Genomic DNA, 25,976 nt, shown 5'->3' on the forward strand with positions numbered 1-25,976 from the left:
TATTATTTTGTAAACTTCCCATGTATTTCTGTAATTTCTTTTCATTTCTTAAACCTAGAAAAAATAAGAAATTGTAGGACCACTTGACTGTGTCTAGATTTTATTTGGTGGGGGGGGGGTCCAAATGATTTGCGTGAATCATTTAAGTTATCATATTTGTGTAATTTAAATATTCAACATGTACACTTCCTGGATCTAATGTCACTGAAGGACAGAGAAATAATGATACAGCACTGGAAATGGAATGTATTATTCATCACTTTTACTGACGTTGCAGATCATTGGGCGGATCTGTACTCCCATCTATCAATGCGGTTTTGTTCAGTAAGCGCTAAGGAAATACAGGAGGCTAATTTGATCTTTTAGCAACTAGTTTCTTTCAGGATAATAATCCTCAGGGGCAGTTCATGCCCGATCTTCTCCAGCATTGTTTGGAACTGTTTACCGCTAGTTGCTAGGGTTTCAGATATTGAACTCTTTTTGGTCCTCAATGACAGATCGGTAGGCTCTTGAAAATATCACGCAAGTCCTAATTGCCTGACTTTATCCCAATGAGCATCATCATTCACTTCATTAATCATCATAGGTACAGCTGCTGAAAATGAATGAGACACACAGCCCACGACAAAAACGTTTCTTTAAAAAAACAAAAAGCAAGGACGTGGAATGCGATCAAAGTTGTCTTCCAACAATGTAGCTATAATTCATTACAATTAAAATGGTAGCATTGACAGTGCTGATTCCAGATTTAAATACTGTCCCATTCGTTTGGTATTACCCTTTTTAAATGATCACCACCAATTAATTCATCCAAGAATTGACCCTGCATTTTAATAAACCAAAATACGTCCTGTTAGACTACATACAATGCTTATTTTTCTACTATTAAATATGCCAGTATGTCCCTTGAGACCCTAACTTGTGCTGAGTGGACAATTGAATAAGTATTTAATCTCAATACTCCTGAAGTAAAATATTACCCCACATCAACTGAATTATTCTTGCTTTGTCTCAAAGGCTTAGGTAGACCGAATAATCAAAAAAAAGAATTACTCCGTCATATTCATATTTTGTGGAACGTGGTAGAAAATGAAAACCATCTGTTGTCTTTGACTGGAATGGTTGGTGAGGAAACATAACCTGCTCTATGATTCATTTTTCAACATGAAAGTTTTCTAGCAGACAGAACGTGCAAAGTAAAAATATATATATATATATATATATATATATATATATATATATATATATATATATATATATATATATATATATACAGTGCCTTGAAAAAGTATTCAGCCCCCAACACTTTTTCCACATTTTGTTGTCTCAGATTCAGAATTTGAAATAGATTAAATTAGCATTTTTTTTCCCCCACTGACCTGCAAAGCCTTGATCACTATGTCAAATCAAGAGAAATTCCAAAAGCTTTCAACAATTTACTAAGAATGAAAAATGGAAATTATCAGATTAAAAAAAGTATTCAAGCCTAAATTTGCTCAGGTGCAATATATTACCTCAACAAGTCACACAATTTGTTGATGGACTCCACCTGTGTAAGAAATTAGTGGATCACCTGCTTTAAATTAATCTGTGAGGATAAATACCGCTCTCTCTGTATGGTCCCACAGTACGGTAGAGACTTTCAAAAGAAAGAATCAAAATGAAGACGAAAGAGCATTCTAAGCAAGTCAGATTGTAGATAAGCACAAATCTGGGGAAGGGTACAAAACCATTTCAAAGGCATTGAACATCCTTCGGAGCTCAGTGCAGTCCATCGTACAGAAGTGGAAAAAATACGAAACTACCACCACACTGCCTAGATCAGGCCGTCCCTCTAAAATGAGTTGCCAGACAAGAAGGGCACTTCTTAGGGAAGCTATTGTGAGGCCAACTGTGACTCTGAATGAGTTACAGAAGTCAGTGGCTGCGATGGACGATGATGTTCATGTATCAACAATCTCCAAGGCATTCGACAAAAAGGGCCTTTATGGGAGAGTGGCAAGGAAGAAGCCCTGGCTGAAAAAAACCCATATCCTTGCCCGCAAAGAGTTCGCAAAACGTCACCTAGAAGATACTGCAGTTATGTGGCAGAACATCTTGTGGTCTGATGTGACTAAAGTGGAACATTTTGGCCTGAACACTAAGCAGTATGTGTGGCGCAAATCAAACACTGCACACCAGCCAGGTAACACCATCCCCACCATAAAGTATGGCGGTGGTAGCACCATGTTATGGGGATGTTTTTCAGCAGCAGGGACTAGCAATATTGTCAGGATTGATGGGAGGATGAGCAACACTGGAGTGGCTTAAAATGAAGAAAATAGATGTCCTTGAGTGGCCCAGTCAGAGTCCTGACCTTAATCCCATCGAAAATCTGTGGCAAGACCTCAAAATTGCTGTCCATCACCGTTCCCCCACTAACTTGACACAGCTTGAGCAATTTTGCAAGGAGGAATGGGCAAATACTGCTCCATCACGGTGTGCAAAGTTAATAGAGACTTATCCGAAAAGACTACTGGCTGTAATAGCTGCCAGAGGTGGTTCAACCAAGTATTGACCCAGGAGGATGAATACTTAAAAAATGATGACATTTCCGTTTTTTTAATTTTTATTATTTTATTGTTTACTATTTTCTTTCTTTTTGGGGGGGACTCTGTGAAGAAGAAAGTGTGACTCACAAATAAAAATTCCCAATTTAATGCATCAAAATCCCAGGCTGTGAGACTCTTAAATGTGACAAAAGGGATGGGGGCTGAATAATTTTTCAAGGCACTGTATATATTATATATACACACATACACACACACAATGTGGCCAAGGTATATGAAAAGATCAAATATATTGAGATATGAAACAGGTCTGCTGGTTTTTATATAGAAATATCACCCTTTAAAATGTACTTATTTTAACGTAAGAGTATGAACATATTTTTAATTTTTCTAAAGGTGTACAGAAATATATATATCCTCCTTTCGTAATGTGTACTGCCTCAAGTCCTCTCACTGGCAAGATTGCGTCTTATCATATTACATAAATAATGCAGTATTCAGTGCTGGCATGAAATTGGATTTCTACAGCTACATTGTTTATCAGACAAAATAATCTAAAGCTGACTGGTTCTTGCTTGCTGCATGGAACTCACAAAATCTCCATTATTGGTCTAATAAGAGTATTCACAAATAATTGCATGCAAGTGGCATCCATAAGTGAGTTCTCAGTATGCCGACTAGGGACTGGTGGACTGACAATTCACAGAAGAGATAGTGCAATGGTACTATGGCGCTATATTTGCCGATCATTCACCCATGCAATAATTAGTTGATTAGTTATTGTTGGTTTGGCTCCCATTCTCCCAGTGTATTTAGTTGAGTTTATTGGGTTGTTTTGGAAGGGCACATCAAGATTAGCTGTGAACCTCAGAAGATGACTTGACTAGGATTGAGAGTATGGGTTTAAATCCCATTTTATAACCTGAAATCAACAGTCCTGTGACAGAGACAGAATGATTCTTGGTGATAAATCTGCCTCCCGACCTGTGAGGGCGCTGTGTAAAGGGAACAGTGCCCTGGACTGGATGGCCAAACATTTCATTCCCAGGGTTAGAAGGAAGTCGGTCATCTAGAAATGGGGCGGAGCTACGATACACTAAATCATCGACCCGGAAGGGAAACGATGTGTCAGCCGCGGATTGGAGGAGCGATTGCACAAGTTAACCAAGGGGTCATGATTGACGGTAGAAAAGGGGTGAAGCGAAGTGATCCATTTCTTTGTATGGTTAGAGCTGAACTGGAAGGAGACTGTAATATAATAATGTAATGTTAACACGCTCCGGAGCGGTCGCCAAAGGCCAGCATTAAACCCGGACAACACTGCACTTTGTTTCACAATAAACTGTATTTGCACCACAAGCACTAAAGCACACACCATGGACTGGTGATTGTGTGTTACGTGTGGGTGTAAAAGATCGGGACTTATTTCGGTACCAGCCAGTGAATTACAACGAAGCAATACACGCTGCTGTATTGCTTGTTATCATTACTATTTTATTTGTATTTTTTTTTTACCTCTGTTTTCTCCCCAATTTGGAATGCCCAATTATAATTTGTATCCTGGTTCACCGCTGCAACCCCCTGGCGACTCGGGAAACGGAGGCTGGAACACGAGTCCTCCGAAAACGTGTTCCTGCCAATCCGTCATTTTTCGCAACGCGGATCCACACAACTTTAAATAATTTCAGAAGCATCATATTAAGTCCTATTACAGTAGATTCTTGTTAATTGCATAGCCCAGGTGCCCAACAGTTTTATGCAATTAACCAGCATTTGCAATTATCAGTAACATATACAGTACAATGCATTTAATTGTATACCATATAATTGCATACAACTGTGAAGTACATTTCTTTTGAAAATGTATTTTCCTTATTCTGGTTAAATGCATAAAACTGTTAGGCACACGGGATATGCATTTCACAGGAATCTACTGCATGTGCATTTTCATAGGAAATGTACTTCATTTTTTTTTTTTGTTAACAGGAATATGCAATTATCATGTATGCAATTCATTGGAATGCACTGTACTTGTTTAATTCTTAAACCTCCAGTAATATTAAATTGGCACACCATGGCTACATTGTTTTAAAAAAAAAAAAAATCTGTAAATGTAGTTTTTTCTTCATTTTCCAGAATATATATTCACTGACTGGCACAACACTTACACACGGCTCTTACAACTAAATTAATTTCCTCTGCAACAGGTATTAGGCCCCCACCTGTGCCTCTCACTCAAACTATATGCAACATAGACTCTATCAGTGTGCCTAGTGGCCCTAATACTTGCTGCACATGAAGTGATCTTATACTGCGCAGTCAAAGCAACTTGAACGTCTGGAGAAATTCTATAAAAATCAGAGGTTGCAGCGGCCAACAGGCATTATGTCACAGCCAGTGGTGTAGTGGTAAATAAAAAAGTGGGTAAACTGCCCTGTTTGGTAGAGTTGAACAGATAGGTTGAACAGATAAACATGAACAGATACATTGTTCTAGGCCCTCAGCCAACCACAGCCACCTTTACAGTCCTTAACCCTTTCAGGTGCTGTTCACGTGAACAGTCACAGAGCCGACGGTGTGCTTCACTGAACAGTTCTGGGAGCGTCCTTTCACGGGCTAGGATGAAGGCTATTAACACTGCCCTGAAGGTCCAGTGTGCCTAACAACATAACATTAACAGAAAATAAACAACCAATCATACTCGCTCACACACAGAACACGCAGTCCAGTGGCCACGCCCCCCCCCCCAGTCACGCCACAGTTCTAACTGAGAGCTCTCAGCTGTCAATCTCACGCCCAGCAACGCAACACAGACGCTCACTGTTAAAATATCTTGTCTTTAACCTAGGATTTGCATATCACAGGAGAGTAGAAGTGAGTAAACTCTGTATCCCTTATATGAGAAGTGGGTAAATGCTAAGCGGGTAAACGCTGTTTACTTGCATATACCCTCCACTACACCACTGGTCACAGCGCAGCTGCCACCTTAGTAAAGGAAGGACTTGTATATTAAATATTATGAATAAATCTTAGGGAACAAAATGGTTTTCAGACAGAAAAAAAAAAAACCTAAGAAAATCCTCTAAAATTAAAAATGTACCTTTAAAAAAAACCTCTGCTGATTTCTTCCCTCCAGATTGCCCAGATTGAAACCTCTAGATCTGGAGGGAAAACCACTAATCTGGCAACACAAGGAGTGGAACATTAAACAGGTACTTGGATCCATGGAAACCCCAAAGCAAAAAAAAAAAAGGATGATCAGAGACATTCATTTTACTTATTTTACAGCTGCTTTAAGTTACTGTATTTGCTTACCGGAGGAAATGACCTGTCCCTTGTGTATGCAGTTTTCTTTTGACATTGTCTTCGCGTAGATTAATGAGTGACGTCATTGAACAGGTACACACACACTGCAGTGATGGATAGGATTTGCCTTCATTGCATTCACAGATGGGATAGAAACAGGGATGAACCAAACGCTGTGGAAACAGTGAGAAAAAGGTTATCTTAACAGGCTGCGTTTGTAAGAGTGGAGATTTAAAACACTCCCCTGCTGAAGTGATTCATCTCTGACCTGAAGCCATCATAAATTGAGTGGTACAGGATTTAGCTTCCGATTGAACTGCTATTTAAAAACAGTAGTTTGTGTAATCATACTGTGAAGTATCCTAGCAGTTTTGTTAATTATTCACAGTTTTCCTAATGTAAATAAAATAGGGAAACCAGTTTACAATCTGTCTAAAAATAATCCAATGCCTGTATAAATCAAAAAGCAAATCAGAGTCCGGTACAGCAAATTGGTTGTTCTAAAAGCAAAATATTTTCATCCAAATGGTTCCATACATTATGAGATTGAGATGCTGTAGAAATGGAACTGAACCCATTGGTATAACATGCATTTTTGCCAGATTTACTATATTGTGCACGAGAACAGAGACTTACCCATTTTATTGTCAAAGTGATCTTCATTCACTCAGCTGCAGAGCCCCAGATGTTACAGAAAGTCAATTGATTTCATTTGACAGAGTTTCAATAAAACTGAATCATTTTACACCATAATCAATTTGGTTACATTTCCATATGAAATAAAAGCACTGCAGTCACATATAAAAGGCTCAGGTCTTTGAGGGTATTGGAAACAGAAAGCCTACAAAAGATGAAAAGAAAAAAAGGAATGCACTGTGCAAAGAAAATGCCTCAAAAATCTTTTTCATTTTTAAATTCACCAGCAGACATTTTAATCATTTCTTTGTTATTTGAAGAACCTGCTTCTATACACGTACAACACTACAAATGACACACTGGCTCAGAAAACATCAGGTTTTAATAAAATGCACTGGACTATTTAAAGGTATCCAAGTATGGGTGGCTAGCCAAGTTTGCCTAAAGCTGTTGAAGTTTATCAAATAGAACCATCTTGTAATTTTGTCTCGATTTGAAGTAAATAAGAGCAGAGAGAAGAAAACTCACCCAAAATCAGGTTTTAAAAAAGATGAAAAAAGGTTAGAGAGAAATGGATTACAATGCAATTTGCCTATTTTTGCTGATGCAGTCAAGATTATTACCAGTTGCTCTTACTATCAACATTGAGCTTCCTAAATATTTTTAAAAAATCACAGTTTTTGCAGTTCCGTGAACAGGCTATATTTGATGTTGCTTTCTGAATGGTTAGGTTGAGAATAACATTTGTTCTATGCCATCATCAGATAAGGAACAGTCCATTCTGTTCATTCTGTGTGTAATACTCAACACTAATTAAAATGAGCTTGGTTGTAGGGAGGTTACTTGCGCATTCAAAGTTCAGGTCAAGCTCTAAAGGCTTACCCGAAGATTAGAGCTGAACTGTGGCTTTCATTTCCACATCGATTAGGGAATTAGTAACTCATAAATTGTGTTTTATACTTTTTTTTAAAAACTTGGCACTTTTTAAAATCAACCACAACTTTTGGTTCCAAGTTTGCAGTCTTAAATGAAAAATGATAACTGCATTTCAATTACCAATGAGAAAACTCAAATACTTTAATCATAAAGTACAAACACTTAAATTAAGCACTAAACCTGTAAGAGAAGGGGAAATAAAAAGTTACATTGCAAAGTGTACACAATATACAGTATATAGACAATACCATTTTACACGGTCATCTTCTTAGTTAACAGATTTCATAATCTGCAACTACTCCAACTGCATTTGTAATAGAACCAAGACAAGCAAAGATTACAAACTATTGCTCTCCTTTCCTTTGGGTTTCCCACGTTTACTGTAGGAATGTTCTCTGTAGGGCATGTCTGTAAAAAACATTCCTGTTTATTAGCAGAACGCACATACAGTTGTGTATTCTACTTTATATAACGCATAGTGTCGCTTCTACTGTATGTGCTTACGCAACACATCTGACCCTGAAATAGTGGGGTTAAGACCTTAGTAAAGATTTTAAAATGGCATTTTTAACTACTTACCGTAAACAGTTACATTTCCCCTGACACGTGGTCTAATATTTGACACAGACTTGCTTAGGCCTGAATAGACCCATCCAGTAGGCTTGAATGCCACAATTTGGTTGTTGAAAACTTTAAGTGTGTCTGTAAACCCTGTAAATGACAAGTCGCACGTCAGCAGACTTTACACAGTAAGTGTAACCCATAGCTAAGGGAAGTTAATGTTCTGCAAAGTCAGTTGCATGTAAAAACCAAGAGCAGAACAAGCCACAGTACTAACACAACATTCAATGGCACACATTCTGTGTGCTCTTCAGTGTACTTACCACAGAAGGGTACACAAGGGCTGAAGGGTGAAATACTGTACCATTCCAAAGTTCTGCAACAAAGTGGGTTTTGCAGCAGATAAGGAACAAGGCTGTATTTTTGGAGATGTCAGAGGACACTTTTGCAGTATGAACTTTTTTCACTAAGAACTAATGTTGTGGGTCTGTAGTTGATTTTAACATGCTAATGTAATGGGCACTGTTGTGCAATACACTGCCATTATGGATTCTGACCTGTAGGTGAGATGAGCCCGGCTCTTTTGCATTGTGGTTAAGATGCTCACTTGCAGTGCACAGGGTCACCAGTTCATATTAATGAATTGTAAATGGTGGTACTCACTTTATAGCTGACTTGCATCATGGGCAGCACATGCAGCTGAGTGGCATCCCAATCCATTGTGATCAGTTCCTTGATTCGCTCCAACTCCAGGCAACACATGATGTTGTATTTGTCCCAGGACACGCACACTTTGCACCCCAATACATCAGCAATAGCTGCAATAAAATAAAAAGGAAATGAAAAAAAGGAATAAAATAAATTAATAAGGGACATATGCGACAGCTCAGCGTGAAGGGAAGATTAATTCTGCCACTCTAAGGGCAAACAGTGGAACTGTCCAATTAACATTGAGTGTTCTCAATCATGGTGGATGGTCGGGCTAGCCTGCTGGAATCAAATTTAAAAGATTACAAGTTAAAAGTATGACAGGCAATTTCTTTAACATCTGAAGTCATAACATTATTGAACATAATATTACACGCAAGCTCGTAGAAAATAGGAGATTAAGCTAGTTTGCAATTTTTTACCCTTTATTTCCATTACCGGACTCTCAAAGCATGGATCTAACAAAGCCACCTCTGTGTGTGACAGTATGGTTCCAGTGCTGTCTCAAGTCTGTTATTTAGAAACACTGAATATATAGGCGTTATTGGTTTAATCTATTCAAACATAAGCCCCTTTCACACTGGCACTTCTACCTGGGCAACAATCCCGCATAGTATGAAACCATGTACCTGGGTCATACCCGGGTCCCAGCGACCCACCTCAGGATGTGGGTTGACACGCTTTGACCCGGGTTGAGCGACAGAACATGCATAATGTTGACTTAATAAACAGCCAACAGTGTGTGCAGGCTTCAGGAGTCCTGGATATTAAAAGCTCCAGTTATACCCTTCGGGACAAAAGGTAAGCCAGACATGTAGTCTCGGCCAGTGCACTTACTTTATTGCAATAGATCGGTAATCTAAAGCTCTTCTTCAGCCCCCCGTAATGGTCAGAGTGAAAATGGGTAAGGAAGTAGGCAGTGCACCCTTCTACAGCTTCATACTGGAAGGCATCCACTACAAAACCAGTCCCTGTTAAATTAAAGGAAAACAGGGCATGTCAATGCAAAAGCTGCTTTAAATGGTAGCACAAAAGTATTTTAATACACACAAAACAACTGAGACCAAACATTTATGAGCAGCAGCACGTTTAAGAGCACAAGTCAGTGTGAATACAAGTACTGCAGGTGAATCATCTCTGCACAAGTTTTAGTAACCAAGGATTCAAATGTTTCTCCCCCCGGTTATGAGGGAGGCTGCTGGCCACTCGTTTTCTGCTTAGACAATGAATGTTTTACACTGCCTACCCATCGCTAAGGGAACAGTACACCTGATAAATGACAGGAGATGACACACATCTTTGCGGGTGCTTCCTTCCAATATGACACCCCTTTGCTACTTGCACTTCTCCATTATCTATTGCGCCACTCCTCTTAATCAATCACTCGAGAAGCCTCTAAATATATCAGTACGTTCATTAACACGCAATTCAAATTTCACCCTGCAGAACTTGCTGCAGGCAGGGTATTGCTGTTGTAGTGGAATAATGTATTTGACTGAATCATCTTCCTAATGACAAGTACATATTGCTGTTTATTAAAAAAAAACAAATCTTGATTAAAATACCTTTTCCTGATTAGGCCCTGGATTTGCTCCGGGCTAATTGTCTTTATGTACAAAGCAATCACATAAAGATTTCAATCAAATGCAGTAATTATATATATATATAATTATATATATATATATATATATATATATATATATATATATATATATATATATATATATATAGCAAAGGACTTAATGCACAGAATTTCAGTTGATCATTTTCATTGCATATTTATTAGTACTAGGCATGAATGGAAATTAAATAGCAATTGTTTAAAGCAATAAAACAGAGTGTGTTGCATTATTTAATTTATTAACCATGCTTTAAATAAATGCCTGGTGTTAAATGGTGCTTGCTTTGGATTTATTGGTGTACAAAATCAATTAGTGTAAACAGCATCTCTGTACTAAAACCATTTATGTATTCATTCATTCATTCATCATAAATTTCTGAATAAAAGATCAGACATTAGAAGTGACTCAGCACATACAGTAGTCATTGCTTTACATCTACCTTTGTTTAGGCTTTATATTCCTTTATTATTTAAATAACCAAGTTCCATGTCTGCTGTTTTCCCTTTTAACAGGTGTCTTCGAAAGCAAGTCTCTGGTCATGTAGTTTTTATCATTTTAAATCGAATCTAGACACTTACCTGGAATGTTCTTGTAGAAAGGGCATCGTCTGGTGGCAGGAACATCTCCATTTTCAGGTTCTTTTGCAGAGCCTCCTTTACACCATCCTCTTCTCCTTGGTCGGCTTCCCTTTTCTTTTGGGGTAAGTGCTTCATTATTATTAGACCCATCCACAGCTTCTTGTTCTGCAGAATCCCCGATTGAACTTGTAGCTTTTCTCTTCCTTTGCCTTGGCTTCCTTTTGCTAGAGTGGACTTCAGAGTTTAATTCACCTGTTGCAGCTTGCATAGTCTTGTTGGGTTGCTTCTCTTTTACCTCTACCTCCTTCTCTTTCAAGGAGCTTCAGTCCAAAAAACCTAATGTCTGTTTACCTAAGTTTCGCATTTGAAGAATTGTTTCTTGAGAGGAACAACCTTTTTGGAGCCATGTTTCAAGAGTGTGGGTTAAGGTTTTGTGATGGTGTGACAATTTCAGGTAAATGCCTTTCTTGTTTTATATTAAGTGAATGTAAAACATCAGAATGTAAACCTTAGGGGAGCTGGGTATCTTTCCAGTTGCTGCTCGTGGAGACGGAGTTGTCCTTGACCTTTTCTTGATCTCTGCAGAGGCAGGAGATCTCAAGAGCAGCAGTGCATTTGGCTTGCTGCCAGCAGTGTTCTCTTGTTGTGAAGTTGGGGACGCTCCTGTGGGACTGGGATCAATATTTTGGGTATGGCAGGTGGAAGTACTGGCCAAGGTTTCCTGAGAGCTATTAAAGCTGCAGCAGTCTTGGTCACCTGTGGCCCTGCTCTGAGCCAGCAGGAAGTGAGTGTAGCGTTTGTAATGGTTCGGAATTGTAGAACTGCAATGCAGGCCGTTGGGGCACTCTGTATAGATTAATACAACGCAGCTTAATAACAGCATTACATGATTAACATCATCATTAACATCATTAACTCAAAGGGTTATTTTAACGCTCAGTATAAAGTGTTGAGACTAGTTCATTCACTTGCATACCGGGATGCTCCATCATTTCATTTACCTGTAAACCAAAGCGAAAGCAATGCACATTCATGCTTTAATAAACTTTATATTTATCAGTGCCAGCATGTCACATATACAGTACACTACCTAACATCTGTCACATAACTACATAAATAAGCAGTGCTTTGCTGTGAAGTTGAAAGATGGGATTGACTAGAACCTCAGTAACGGTTCTAGCTGAAACTGATCACAGACATAATTAATTCTCAAAATAAATTACTCATATTAGTCAATTTATGCAGGTGTTTTCAGCACACTCCATGTGTGGTTTTATTAAAAAAAAAAAAAAAACACCATAGTTGCATATCAAAGGCAAATTTGTGTTTCAAATAAAAAATAAATAAATATGATTTTAAAACGCATTTGCGTATAATCTGTAAATTAATCCCCATCTGATCCAATTGAAACATTTGCACAATAAAGCCTTCCAAATTAACTGCAAAGATGAATGCCCATTTTTCTTTTTTCTATAAATAACCCAGATGAGAGCACAGCTTTTACTCCATTTAATTTGTGCTGTACCTAATACGTCTCCATGGCAACTAAAAGCAAATGGCTTCAGTCATTATATAATTGGAGTGTGGGGAAAAAAAGACAAGCGTCCAATTGAAACAGTACTAAACTGTGAGCTGCTCTCGCATCCGTCGGCAGCCAACCCCCACTACTGTGTCTTCAGGTGGGTGGGCGATTTGCTGGATTTAGAGATACTTGTGCTCCACCAGGGGTGGTTGTTTGAAGACCCTTTTGTATTTGAATAACCCCCTGACCATCACAGCACATACAGTACACTCTAATGTCATCTCTGCTCAAAGTCTACATTACATGAACCAGACGATTAGTAAACTTCATAGAATAGTACTGTGCACAAGCTAAAACAAAGACACACAAACAGAATCCATGCTATTCGTATACGGTCCTCTCAAGAGCCTGGCATCCACTATCCTAACCATGACAGCCGGGGAACAGCATAGCATTTCACCCTTAGCTGTACAGAAAACCAAAACCAAGCAAAACATATGCCAAGCGTTACACCTCACTTGATCATGGTGTGTGTTTTAAGAGACAAATTGTGCAGCGAAAGATGACATTCCACCTCCTTTCTTTGTGCTTCAGTACTGAATGCTGTGAATGTCCAGTCCTCTGAAATATGGCTTGCATAGGATAAGTGCGAGAGCAGGTGTCTGCAGAGCACTGCAAGAGGAATACCCTTTCAATGGGCTCTTCATCATAGCCTTGCACAAAATGAGTCTTTGATGTTGAACTATGTTGGCTCCATCCTCTCTTCAGCATTGAACAGGTTGAGACAACCTGAAATCAGAGTAAATCTGACTGGGCAGGTCTATACAACAGCTGCTCATTAAGCTGAATATAGCAAGTCCTTACCTGTACCGTCTCCACACCAAGCATTCCTTTATGTGCCATTGAGGCGTCTGCACAAGCAGAATGGAGAAAGGCATTTGACAGCCAGGGCAGTGCCCCTCGTGAACAGTCTTCATTGCTTTGAACTCGCCCCTGTTATTTAATAGGGGTGCTTGGATGCTGGTGCAGGAAGTAAACATCAGGTGTGGTCTCTTCAGGGCTGTCTATATTTTCTTCTTGTCTAATTGTCTATAATTATCATTTTTCCTATACTTTGCCTTGTTGTTTTATTACCATCTAGTTTATCCTTTTCCTTGAATTTCTTAGTATTGTGTTCAACTATTTTGGGGGGTTTTCTTATAGACTTGTATTCCCATATGTCATCCTCTGAGACCTTGTCTGACATGGCAGGTTTTCATTTTTTTTATTGTTTTGTTATACTGCTGCCTTCACAAAATAATAGTAATCATCTTACTTGTGTACTGTGCGTTTTTCTATATTTTTGTATTATGATTCTAATATTTGTTATTACATATTAACCTACAGTAGGTTGAGCTGCTGTTTCTGCCGAACACAGTACTAACTAGATGTGGTGTTTATGGCATGTCATGAATCTAGTAGTACAGTAGATACAATTACCTTGCAGTACATTCTTCTATACAAAGTGTGTTTCAAACTACACGTTTACGCTATAAATGCATAATTGTAATTACAAAACAACTGGGAATGAATTGCCACGGGTTATAACTTTCACTGCTCCACTAAAAAAATGAATAAAACGCCCTTTGATTTAGCATTTTGCCTTGTTCACTGCTGTTTGTTCTGTGTATCAAGTTACGTAAGCGAAATACAATCTAAATGTATTTTTTTAACACGAGGTACAGATAAACCACTCCATACTGAACTTACCGCCAATAATAAGTAACGCAGTTCTCACGTTCATTTAAGCATATTCCATTAAACTCAATTTGTTTTATTTATTTAAATTAAGTATGGGAGTTCTTAATTTGTATATTTTAAATATTGATATGACATTAATAGGAGAAACGTCCCATACATACCCTAATTCTTACTACAGTACTACCAAGCAAAGGAGAATGGAATCTGCAACTGTGAATAGAAAACAGTGCAGTAAATCCGAAAACCGAAATAAATAAAAAAGGGATTCAACCGGTCTATTCGACAGCAGTATTAATATAATAATAATTATTAGCACATTGAATTATTTATTTACCCTCTAATATGTAAACAATTGTGTTAGTTTAGTGGCTAGTATTGAATGTGCAAATGACTGCCACGTTAATTTACCTAAACGCTGTGTGTTGTTGTGAACATGGCGGCTGGGTGCAGCCTTTCCTCTCTCTTATCAGTTCAGACTCAGCTGGATCACTCCCTGCAGGACGCTGTCTCCACCGAACAAAAAGAGAAACTCGTATACGAGTACCTGAAAAAGCTTGACGGCAGGGGACAGGACTTGAAGGTACCTGAATTTGAAGACGGTAAGTTACCGAGGACATGGTAATAGCATAGCCACCACAGACAGAGCACAGGGAACCTGTTGAAGGAAGAGCGAACTAATTTGCTGGTAACGCCTGCGTTAGGTAACATCTTCTCATATTCATGTGGAGAACTCTTACCAAAATAGAGACATGTATTTCTAACCTTTTCGAAGCAAGACTGCTGCAGTGCAGTTGAGTTCCGCAAAAAAATACGTTTAGATTGGTCGGCGAGATAGTGTAGTACATTAGAGCGGCCCAGTATTGGCAACGACAGATATACACCTGTATACCTAAACAAACGTGGAAATAAAATTAGTTATTCACAAGTCTTCTGTAACAGAACGGGGGGGGGGGGGGTAACTGAAAAGTTGCCCCTTGTGATTTTGAGGATGTGCAGTAATGTTCTTGTAGGGTTCCAGTGTGCTATCCTTTATGCCAATGTTCTTGTTGTTGCAGGATTAGAATGGTTGAACACCAAGAGCCCGCTGTCGCTGTCAAAACACCTTTCCGGCAAAGTGGTTGTGTTGGATTTTTTCACCTATTGCTGCATCAATTGTATGCATCTGCTTCCTGACCTTCATGAACTGGAACATGAGCATTCTGATAAAGGTATCCGGGCTCCCAGGTTTTTATTCCATAGCTACATCATGACTTATTAGTAGTGAACAGGCATAGCTGCCTTTTTAATTGGTTTAATAATAGCTACAGTACATTTTAGCTTCCACTGATGCAAAGAAGGTTATGTGCTGAACCAGACTGATGAAGTAGTTTAAAATATATTGTATACATGGTAACATTTTGTTGTTTTAGAACAGGGGTTCTCAAACTGTGTGGTGTGCCTCCCTCGGTGTTAGTGTATTTCTGTCTCAGTATTCAGTTTGTCCCTTGGATATGCTGCATTTCGATCCATGGAACGCACCAGATTGCCACTGGCCTACCCTCTCCATTTCCAGAATCTAGAAAAGTATAGTATGATGACATCATAATTCTGGAAAAGAATGCTCCATTCTGGGAGCCAAGTCGTCGTAAACATGACCTTTTCTGTTTTAATTCTACAGGTAATACAAATGAAAAACCGAAAGAAGACTATTGTACATACAGTATAAAGCACAAGTTACATTGCTGATTTGAGTACACTTATGATACGAGCAGTACTGAGGGCTAGTGCTTGCTTTAGCTTTATCAAATGCAATTATTATTATTATTTATTTCTTAGCAGACGCCCTTACCCAGGGCGAATTACAGTTGTATACAAAAAATACATATCAAGAATTACAGTACAAATAAGAGCAAGATACAAAATACAATGACTTCAGTCCTAATAAGAGCAAATACAAAACACAGTACGATTTGATATCGGGGCAGTTCAAGAGCAGATAACAGTTAATAGTTACATCAGGATTAGATACACGTGCAGGTGAAATAAAGAATACTACAGATTGGGTTAAGTGCAGGATTAAATACAGTAAAATAGGGAGCAGGTAAGTGCAGGTTAAAGTGCATTAAAGGCAGAGTGCTATATTGTCCAGAAGGGAAGAGTTGAGTTTTACAGGAGTTGTCTGAAGAGGTGAGTCTTGAGGAGGCGCCGGAAGGTGGTCAGGGACTGGGCAGTCCTGACATCCATAGGAAGGTCGTTCCATCTCTGTGGGGCGAGGGTGAAGAAGGAGCGGGCTCTCGAGGCAGGGAAGTGTAAAGGAGGTACAGCCAGTCTTCTAGTGCAGGCAGGGCAGAGAGATCGGGTGGGGGTGTAGGGAGAGATGAGGGTCTGGAGGTAGCTGGGTGCAGTCTGGTCAAGGCATCGGTAGGCGAGTCTTGAACTGGATGTGTGCGGTGAACGGGAGCCAGTGGAGTGAGCGGATCAGTGGATGCACTACTGGGACTTTTAACTTTAAGTTAGTTAAGAAATAAACTTGTTTTAAATCACAAGCAAATTTAGTGGTAGGGTAACAAAAATATAGACAATAATGTGAAGGGTAAACATGCAAGAGCTCAAAATATGCTGAACTATTGACCTATATGACCCTTTTACCTCTGGGTGATACAGTTGCTCAGTTGCTTAATTTAACCCAGCATGCTAATAGAAAATGTTCCAGCTGTCATTTACTATCTTTAGTTTAAATGGGATCATCTGTGAAATGACATTCCAGCTAACCTCTTTTATCTGATACTTCTCTAATGCTTATCTTTGGCCGTTCTGTTTTTACATTCCAAGTGGTGTGCAGCTGCCTGTTTTAAATTCCGTTAGATATGCATTTACTATTATCAGTGAACCAAAAATGGCTCAGCAGTAGTCACTGACTTTATATGAGGTGAACCGCATAAGAAAAAATAGTTTAGATGAGTGCCCGCTCTTTCATAACTACTGTGTTGAGCAATTGCTGTTTGATTCACTTGAGAATTTCAACAACAGTGTCCTAACAGGGGAACCTAAGCCAGGCACGTAGTGGAAAACAAAAGAACTAGACAGTAATTAGACAAGTTAAGATGTTAACGTCTGTATGCAAGTCACACTTCAGTCTTTTATTGTCTCTGCAGAACTGTGTCCAATTGTCATGGAACGTGGTGTTAATATTATTTCGCATAAGTTATTGAGAGTATCCGATTCTAAGGATAAATGGGGGTTTCAGTCTACTTGTACATCCATCTGTATCACAGTTATTTTTTTGGATGTACAGTATATATGGAAAATTGCTCATCAAATTACGATGAAACGTTTATTTGATATTTCTTATTCTATACTATTCTGTGCATACTGTTCACATATACAGTATCATGGTCCTCATCTTATTGATAGCTCTAGTTTTTAATTTACAGCTGGGGCTGTTGTTAAGCATGCTTGTTAAACCCTGAATAGATTTTGAGGAGCCAAAGAATTACATTGCTGATTTGAGCAGTGTGTTGTTTTAACTATGTATTGTAGTTAAGAGACCATAGATAGGGAAGCCATGTGGAGTCCAGCATGCCCAGGTGATCTAGCTGTATGTTAACCACAGTCCATAAAATATACTGGTGCAACTGCAAGACGTGCCAGTGCCTGAAAAACAATTCTACTCTGCAGGATATTTTGTCCATCCATAGCATCTTAATGTTGTTGTTGGTTTGTTTGGTTTTTCATACTGGGTATGGCTTTTCACAAGACATTGAGTAATTGGTCTAACAGCCATCTGGATTATAATACATTTATTACTTTTGCAGTTTCCCTCAAAGGACTCCGAACCTCATAAAATAATACAAACCCTGGGGGACTAAAATACAGAAAAGTCTTAGAAGAACAGTTGACATTTCATATAAACCAGAGAAATAGGACTGAAAACTGAATCCATAATAAAATTAAATTAATCAAATCACAAGACCAGTCTGCAGTGTTGTGGGGCTCGTATTAAAAAGGAGATCAATCACCGAAAAAATATTACCGTTCATTTTATACACCACCACAGTTTAATTTTTTACTTTTAATTAAATTCTGAATTCAGTTTTTCTAGTGCCTTGTCCAGTCACTCTACATATTAACAATTATATTAATACCTGCATGATACCATCTCTTTTAGGGATGAAACTTTTTTTTTCATGGGTGAGACCAAATAACTACATAATTAATGTTGTGTCATGCGTGGACATAAATGCGCTCATTAGCAAATTTATGATCAGTCACATTGAGCAGCCTATTCATAGGGCTGTATTTACTGAGGTTGCATTCATCAGTGGCTTCCGACAGTTTTTATAGTTTATCTGAAGTAGATTTAGGGTGACATGAACTCTGTGTGTTTGCAAAATTTCAGTGAAAGGTAAATGGGCTTAGTTTTGGAAAACAGCAGGGCTTTCTGTGTAAAACAAGCTCCTTTGTGTTCAAGCACTGCAGTACCCACACCAAGAAAAAAAGAATCTAACGAGAACAGTCAGAATTCTTTTGCATATATTATATGTGACGCACAGTACAAGAGGAATACGAATAAACTAAATTCAAAGTAGTCGACGGCCTATATCTATCTTGCATTTCAAATAAAATCTGTTTTGCTTCACAAGTGCAAGATTGATTCAAAGAGGAGTAATTCAACTGAGTTACCGGACCTTAGAAGTAAAATAAACACGCACAGTTTTTAAGACATGATGTCATCTTCGAGCACTGAGGCTGTTTTCCATATCAGAATAAATTGAATACTTTCTAAAGTTTTTGTTCATCTTCATCTACATCTTTAGCCTCGCTTGCATTACTTTATCTATTTCAACTGTTTGTGGAAATGCCTGGAGATACAGTAACTCACAGAATGTCTCAATGTGAGGTTATTGTGACCTGTGACCTGAAGGCTCATTAATGCACTGTTTTGGTTTTGACTAAATTAAAAGGAATGTATAGCCTAAACAATTAAATCTTTAGTCAGAGAGGTCTTTTGCTACTAAACAATGATTCACCTGGTTTGAAATAATTTGAGGTCTTTCCTCTCACAAACTTTTCTCCAGTGGAATAAAACTTAAATGGCCTTAGTGTTCAAGTAGATGGATGCAGCACATATTTTGCCAGTACTTGAGTACAACATAAGTGCTTTTCCAAGGGGGAATGCCACCCAGGGCTCTGTGAATTACTGTTCTACACTTTCATACAGCATTACTCTTCTGTAGCACTGTTAACGTTTTCAGGCCTCGGGAGGAAATATGAAAGAAATAGAACAGAAAACACACAAGTTTCAGAACCGTGTGCTGGCCATGTATCTGACAGTAAAATGCAGTTAAAATGCTTCAAAGCGAACTTGGATTCAGACACCCTACTCGCCATATCTCGCTGAAACTATTAAAGTCTTTAGCTTGGTACAATTTTCATAAATTGTTTTTAAAAATCAGCACTATACAATTACAGGTGGTTAGTAAAGAATGTCCATTACTGAAGTCATTAATGGTGCCGTTGGTACATGTGCATGCATTAATCATAGTGCTGCACGCAGGTATGGGCCAGGTTGAAGAACGTTATAACATCTTGATGGGGGACTGCTTGAATGAAAGCCAGTCGCTTTACGTGATGGCTTACATGTACTGTGTCTCGATGTATTCCAGTTGTTTCCTGTACTTATTTGCTTGGCTGGCCGGTGTGATTAAGTAATACTATTTTATGCTGCTAAAGCTGCTTTACAAATTAAGCTAGATGTTGACTAGTACAATATCTGTGGGGCTGTCAAAAATGTCTTCAGCTTTATGCCTGTTAACCACTGTGGATCAATTTAAACCTTGTTTTAAGTACAATATGTATCCCATTGTAGTTGGATATTGTCTGTTGATGAAGGTTTCCTTAACTGAATATTTTAAATTAGATTTGCAGCACATTTTTCAGTTTTAATTATGGAACCTGTTATGGAATGTTAGTTGTGCTATATGTACCGTATATCCATAATAATATCTTCCACCACACAATCATAGAATTTAATTAATGTGTAGAAACTTTAGAACCCAGGAGACGAGGCTGGCTGTGTAAAGTCTCAGCCTGGACTTGTTGGGTGACTGGCCAGTAGAGGTTGCTAAACTCAGTGAGGTTAGCAAACCCAAACTGATTTTCCTCCTGACCTGCGGGACTACAGAGGCCAATGCAGAGCTCCCTTTGGGCCTCCAGTGAAGAACGGCAACTTGGAGCGAACAAGATTTGAATCACGCTTGTATGGCTCGCCCTATACACCAGAGTTGATTTGCTTTAACTAGACGAGTTACCATATGACTCCATCTACACTAGGACAGTTCAGGCTTTTCAACCAGCACCCGAATACATTCTGGCAAGTGTAGGCCTGCTGTGAAAGGTACAGGTAAAAACCTACCAGAATGCACTGGGGTGCAAGTTGAAAAGCCTGGACTGTCCCAGTGTACATGGTACATATGGTAACAGATTACATGTGTATATATGGTAACAAGAGTTTCTTTAAATTTGGTGTAAGTAACGCAGCACTGGTCTGAGTCGGGTTGCTATGGTTCAGTTCCCTGCCCTTGAAAATACTGCATTTATTCTCTAGACAATATAGGAGAGTCGACCTTGAAGGAAACCTTTCACCAGGAGGAGGATAAAAGAATATTGTGTACATTTGTGTGGCGGGGTGCCCCGGCCCTTTGCGTATTATTGTGTTTTATGTTGTATGTGGCGTGTGAATGTTGAGTATATGTAATGATTGATTAGCAATCGAGTCTCGCGCTGCATAAAAGAGGCAGTGTTTCACTCACTCGGGGTTGGGTGTTCAGTGAGTGGAGAACGGGAGAGCGAGAGAGGAGAGAAATAAATAAAATATAAACACAAACAATTGCTGCGCGTGCTAGTTTAAACTATTATTATTATTATTATTTATTTCTTAGCAGACGCCCTTATCCAGGGCGACTTACAATCGTAAGCAAAAACATTTCAAGCGTTACAATACAAGTAACACAAAAACTAGCATGATACGTGTTTGTGTTTTGTTTGGCCATTGTGCTGTTTTATTTTGAGTGTTTTGTTTTGTGCATCTGTTTTATTTGTTCATTTATAAACTGGCACGACAGGGCATGCCCTTCATTTCACTCGCAGTGCTGTGTGTTTCTTCCGGGTCTGACGTCACCGCTCAGGCCAGCTTGCCACAATTTGTTTCATTCCATGTTTTTTTTTTTTTTTAATAAATATCTGATGCAAGTTGACAGCAAATAAACCTTGTAATGAACAATGATAAATTAATCCTGAACATCACAGCGTAATTGTAAAGATATCATCACTCAAAATCCAATAAATCTAGAATAGCAATTAGACTTCTGATTTTAAAGCTGTTTGACAGACTCAATTTGAATATATTAGTTTCCAAAACTTAAAAGCTTATGAGCCATGTTAACTTAGGTTTTTTGCACTGATTTTTAAATACATTTAAATGTACACTTTATAATTAAACATAAAAAGAGAATGCTTTTCTTTTTATAGGAACATTTGTTCTAGTCTAAAGCAAAAGCTTTTAAATCTGGCTGATAAAAGAAAAGAATGTATTAACTCTAAGCTATGGGCGCCTGTTTTAAGCAGTCAGTTACTCATTTGGTTATGGATGCCATATACAGACCATACAAACTGCATTTACTGTTTGAGAAACAGCCTTAACATTATAGCATTCATAATGTAATAGAGTAGTGGGCATTGGTTATGTTGTACAGAACTTTCCTGATAATTAAGTTATTTTACTTTTAACTTTTTTTTCTTTAGATGGACTGGTTGTTGTTGGTGTTCATTCTGCTAAATTCCCGAATGAGAAGGTCTTGGAGAACATTAAAAGCGCCGTCCTTCGTTACAACATTACTCACCCAGTGGTCAATGATGCTGATGCTAAGCTTTGGCAGGAGCTTGAAGTGTCCTGCTGGCCAACACTGGTCATCTTGGGACCACGAGGGAACATGCTCTTCTCTCTGGTTGGAGAGGGGAACAAAGAGAAGTTATTTTTATTTACTGCAGCTGCCTTAAAGTTCTACACAGGGAAAGGTGAAGTGAAAAATAACAGCATAGGAATCAAGCTGTACAGGGATGCTCTCCCTCCCTCCATACTGTCATTTCCCAGTAAAGTAACAACTGACAGCTCTGGAAATAGACTGGTCATCGCAGACACTGGGCATCACAGGATTCTGCTTGTCAGAAAAAATGGACAACTGCTTCACTCTATTGGAGGTAAGACTGCACTCATTATCTGTTCTTAAATTTGAGAGAAATTCATAAAGTTATCTTGCAGTTCGTATTTACTTTATTTAGCTGCTTTTCAAGCGCATCGTTGAAAAAAAAAAGATAAGAATATTATGGAAGACACTTTACATGGAGTCTCAGTAGATTCACTTTCAACTCTTTCGCTGTTTTTTGACTGACATCATTGCAGTATGGGGTAGGCAAATCTAGTCAGGGGTTATTACAGTATTTCATGTTAGGCTTCCATATTTCCACATTGTAGAAACATTCTTAAAGTACAGAACTGCTTGATAAGGTGGCAGTGGCCCAGAGAATGTGCTGCAATGCTTGAACTTATCACAATAAATGGATGACTTGTGCCATTAAAAACTGGATTTGTTAGTGCCCTACAGAGTATAATGGGAGAGGTTAAATTGGTTGTTGAAATCAGCAGTCCATTTTTGACACGTAAGACTGTTTCAGTTCTGTATTTATTTTATTTTGTAGAATGCATTGAAATTAAAACCAGTTAAGGCTCTGTATTCAGTAGATTCCTGTAAAAGAAACAGGCAGTTCCCCCTATTAGGCACTGCTTTTAACCTTCAGGTGGGAACTGAGTGCACTTTCTCCTTTACACACTTACCTTTCTTTACAGCTGTGGTCAGTCCTTGTGTGGCAAGAGCAAGCATATGGCGTAATAATAACCTAGCTTGCCAGGTTTAAAACCAGACCTGCAAAGACGTGAGATGTTTTTACATGTTGAGAATACTTGGACCAAAAAGTAGAGTAATTCCTCCATCTAGTGTATTGAAACAGAGTTCCTGCATGCATACTGTATGTTATGTTTCCCTGGTTATGAGCTGACCCGATTTTATGTTAAAAACATAATAATAATGACATTGTTTCTGTCTCACAGGTGTTCTAACTATTTCCTTTTATATCTAAAGGACCTAAAAGTGGATGGAAAGATGGAATCTTTGCTGAGTCAGCTTTCCACTCCCCTCAAGGAGTTGCAATGAAGAACGACACCATCTATGTTGCGGATACAGAGAACCACCTGATACGAAAGGTACAGTGCAGTCTTCTCTGTGAAACTGCAGGCACAGGCACACACAAGCTGGGTTTGCATGTTTCTTTTTGTTGTGTGTTTTATTTTTCATTTTTTTTAACACTCCTAAGTGAAGACTGAGTCACTTAATAGTTAATCTGTATTGTAGATTTTATATTTTATTATGATATTTTGAAACCTAAGAGATGTATAGTTATTTTTGTTGTTGTTGTAAACACACTTCTTGCTGAAAATAGTTGAAGAATGCTTACAGCTGTGTTGGATACACAGATTGATCTGTTGGAGGAAAAGGTCAGCACTATAGCTGGAATTGGAAGCCAAGGCACAGACAAAGAAGGTGGAGCAACGGGGCTGAAGCAGCAAATCAGCTCTCCATGGGACCTCGCTCTGGGCACTGCAGGTATTGTTCTGTCCTGGATCATGGAACTTGGACTCCTTGCATATTGCTTTGATCCACTCCAGGTAGCCACGCCTAAATGCTTCTGAATAATATATAACCTTACAGTGAAGACCTGGACAGGGTTAAACTGCTATGCAGTGGAAGTCTTCTTTCCATCCCTGGTGTATTTGTGTTAATGGCATGTAATCACGTATTCTACCTCATAAACCAGATTACATTCAGTACATGTTTTATATATATATATATATATATATATACACATACACTACTGGTCAAAAGTTTTTAGAACACCTCCATTTTTCCAGTTTATATTGAAATTTACGCAGTTTAATGTCTCAATGTACTCTGAAATTAAAACATAGAACAAATAAACAATTGGAGATAAAAAAAAGAAATCATGGAATCGTTTTGTTTAACAAAATTTAATCTAATTTTTGACTCAAAGTAGCCTCCTTTTGCAGGATATAACAGCCGAACACACTCGTGGCATTCTTTCTACAATGGAAATCAAATATTGTTCGGAAAGTTCTTCCCAACACTGTTGCAGAAGTTCCCACAAATGTGTTGCACTTGTAGGTTGCTTTGCTTTCACCCTTCTGTCCAGTTCATCCCAAACCAGCTCGATGGGGTCTAAGTCTGGAGACTGTGCTGGCCATTCTGTGATTTGAAGCCTACCGTCTTGTTCTTTTCTTCTAAGGTAGTTCTGACATAGCCTGGAGGTATGTTTTGGGTCATTATCTTGCTGTAGATGAACACCTGACCAACTAGGCATATACAGAGGGTATTGCATGGCGCTGCAAAATGCTGTGGTAGCAGTTTTGGTTCAGGGTGCCACTCACTCTGTGCAAGTTGCCGACTCTGGATCCAGCAAAAGAGCCCCAGACCATCACGCTTCCTCCTCCATGTTTGACAGTTGGTGTCACACACCGAGGAAACTTCCTTTTGCCTACTCGACGGCGTACAAAAACCGTGTGTGATGAACGAAGATTTCAAATTTTGATTCATCGGTCCATAAGACCTTCTTCCAGTCTTCAGTAGTCCACTGGCGGTGCTTCATGGCCCAGGCAAGCCTCTTTTTCTTATTTTGCCATCTTAGCAATGGCTTTCTTTACTGCCACTCGACCTGTCAAACCTGCAGCTCGAAGTCTTCTCTTCACAGTTGAAACTGAGACTTGCTTACTTCGACCAGTGTTAAGCTGTGCTTGAAGCTGTTGTCCTGTGAGCCGCCTAGCTGTGACTCTCAGAAACTTGTCTTCTGATTCTGTTGTGCTTTGGGTCTGCCAGACCTCTTCCTGTCAGAGTTTCCTCCAGTTTCCAAGTGCCTTTTGATGGTGTAGGAAACTGTACTCACTGACACCTTGGCTTTCTTTGCAATTTCTCTAAAGGAAAGACCTACACTTTAAGGGTTATAATGGTCTGTCTGTCTTCCTTTGTTAATTGCCTTTTTTCTCGCCATTATGAGAGCAATATACTACTTCCTGCAGTACAATACTGTCCAAATAATGCTTAAGAGGGTGTAGTAACACAGTCTGTTCCAACACTGCTTTTATACAGACAGAGGGTTTGTAAGTAATCAACAAAAGTTGGGACACCTGTAGGAATTGTTAGCATCAACTTTCAAGGCTTAATTTACTTCATTGCTGCAGACAGCTGTAAGTTGTTAACCTATTACTTGTTCCCTGAAAAAGGGCCTTTTTGTATAACTCTGAAATGTACATTATTTTTCAGTTTTTGGTAACCTAAACTTTTTTTTTTAACCTCTGGCAGTTTACCGCTTACCTTTGTACCATTTCAGGTTATTCACTGACTTGAACTGCTTAAATTTCAATAAAAACTGGAAAAATGGGGGTGTTCTAAAACTTTTGACCGGTAGTGTGTGTGTGTGTGTGTATATATATATAATATATATATATATATATATATATATATATATATATATATAGATATATGATAATATACTTCTGTATGTTTCTGCATGGAGTGTAATTATAGCCACTTGAGAGGAATGACCATACTTTATCTCACAATGAGGATGGATATCTTTGGTTATCGGGATATACTGTATAGCACTGTCTTTCAGTGGAGGTGCCCGTACATTTACATGCACTGAGTTTATTCCT

The 25,976-nt window shown here is 38.7% G+C and overlaps 2 protein-coding genes across 2 annotated transcripts; one reads left to right on the plus strand and one right to left on the minus strand.

Moving 5' to 3' along the window:
* Window positions 1-9,533: 9,533 nt before the first annotated feature.
* On the minus strand, window positions 9,534-13,477 carry LOC131727356 (DNA cross-link repair 1A protein-like; the record flags this gene model as incomplete). The annotated part of the gene is given in 3 exon segments (XM_059018850.1): window positions 9,534-9,667; window positions 10,897-11,742; window positions 13,283-13,477. Coding segments are annotated over 2 exon segments (402 nt in total), but the record flags the coding sequence as incomplete, so codon positions are not given.
* Window positions 13,478-14,407: 930 nt separating this feature from the next.
* On the plus strand, window positions 14,408-23,456 carry LOC131727355 (NHL repeat-containing protein 2-like; the record flags this gene model as incomplete). The annotated part of the gene is given in 4 exon segments (XM_059018849.1): window positions 14,408-14,757; window positions 15,214-15,366; window positions 21,941-22,396; window positions 23,335-23,456. Coding segments are annotated over 4 exon segments (897 nt in total), but the record flags the coding sequence as incomplete, so codon positions are not given.
* Window positions 23,457-25,976: the final 2,520 nt, after the last annotated feature.

Source organism: Acipenser ruthenus, unplaced genomic scaffold (genome assembly GCF_902713425.1).
Source record: "Acipenser ruthenus unplaced genomic scaffold, fAciRut3.2 maternal haplotype, whole genome shotgun sequence".
In the NCBI taxonomy this organism is placed as follows: Eukaryota; Metazoa; Chordata; class Actinopteri; order Acipenseriformes; family Acipenseridae; genus Acipenser; species Acipenser ruthenus.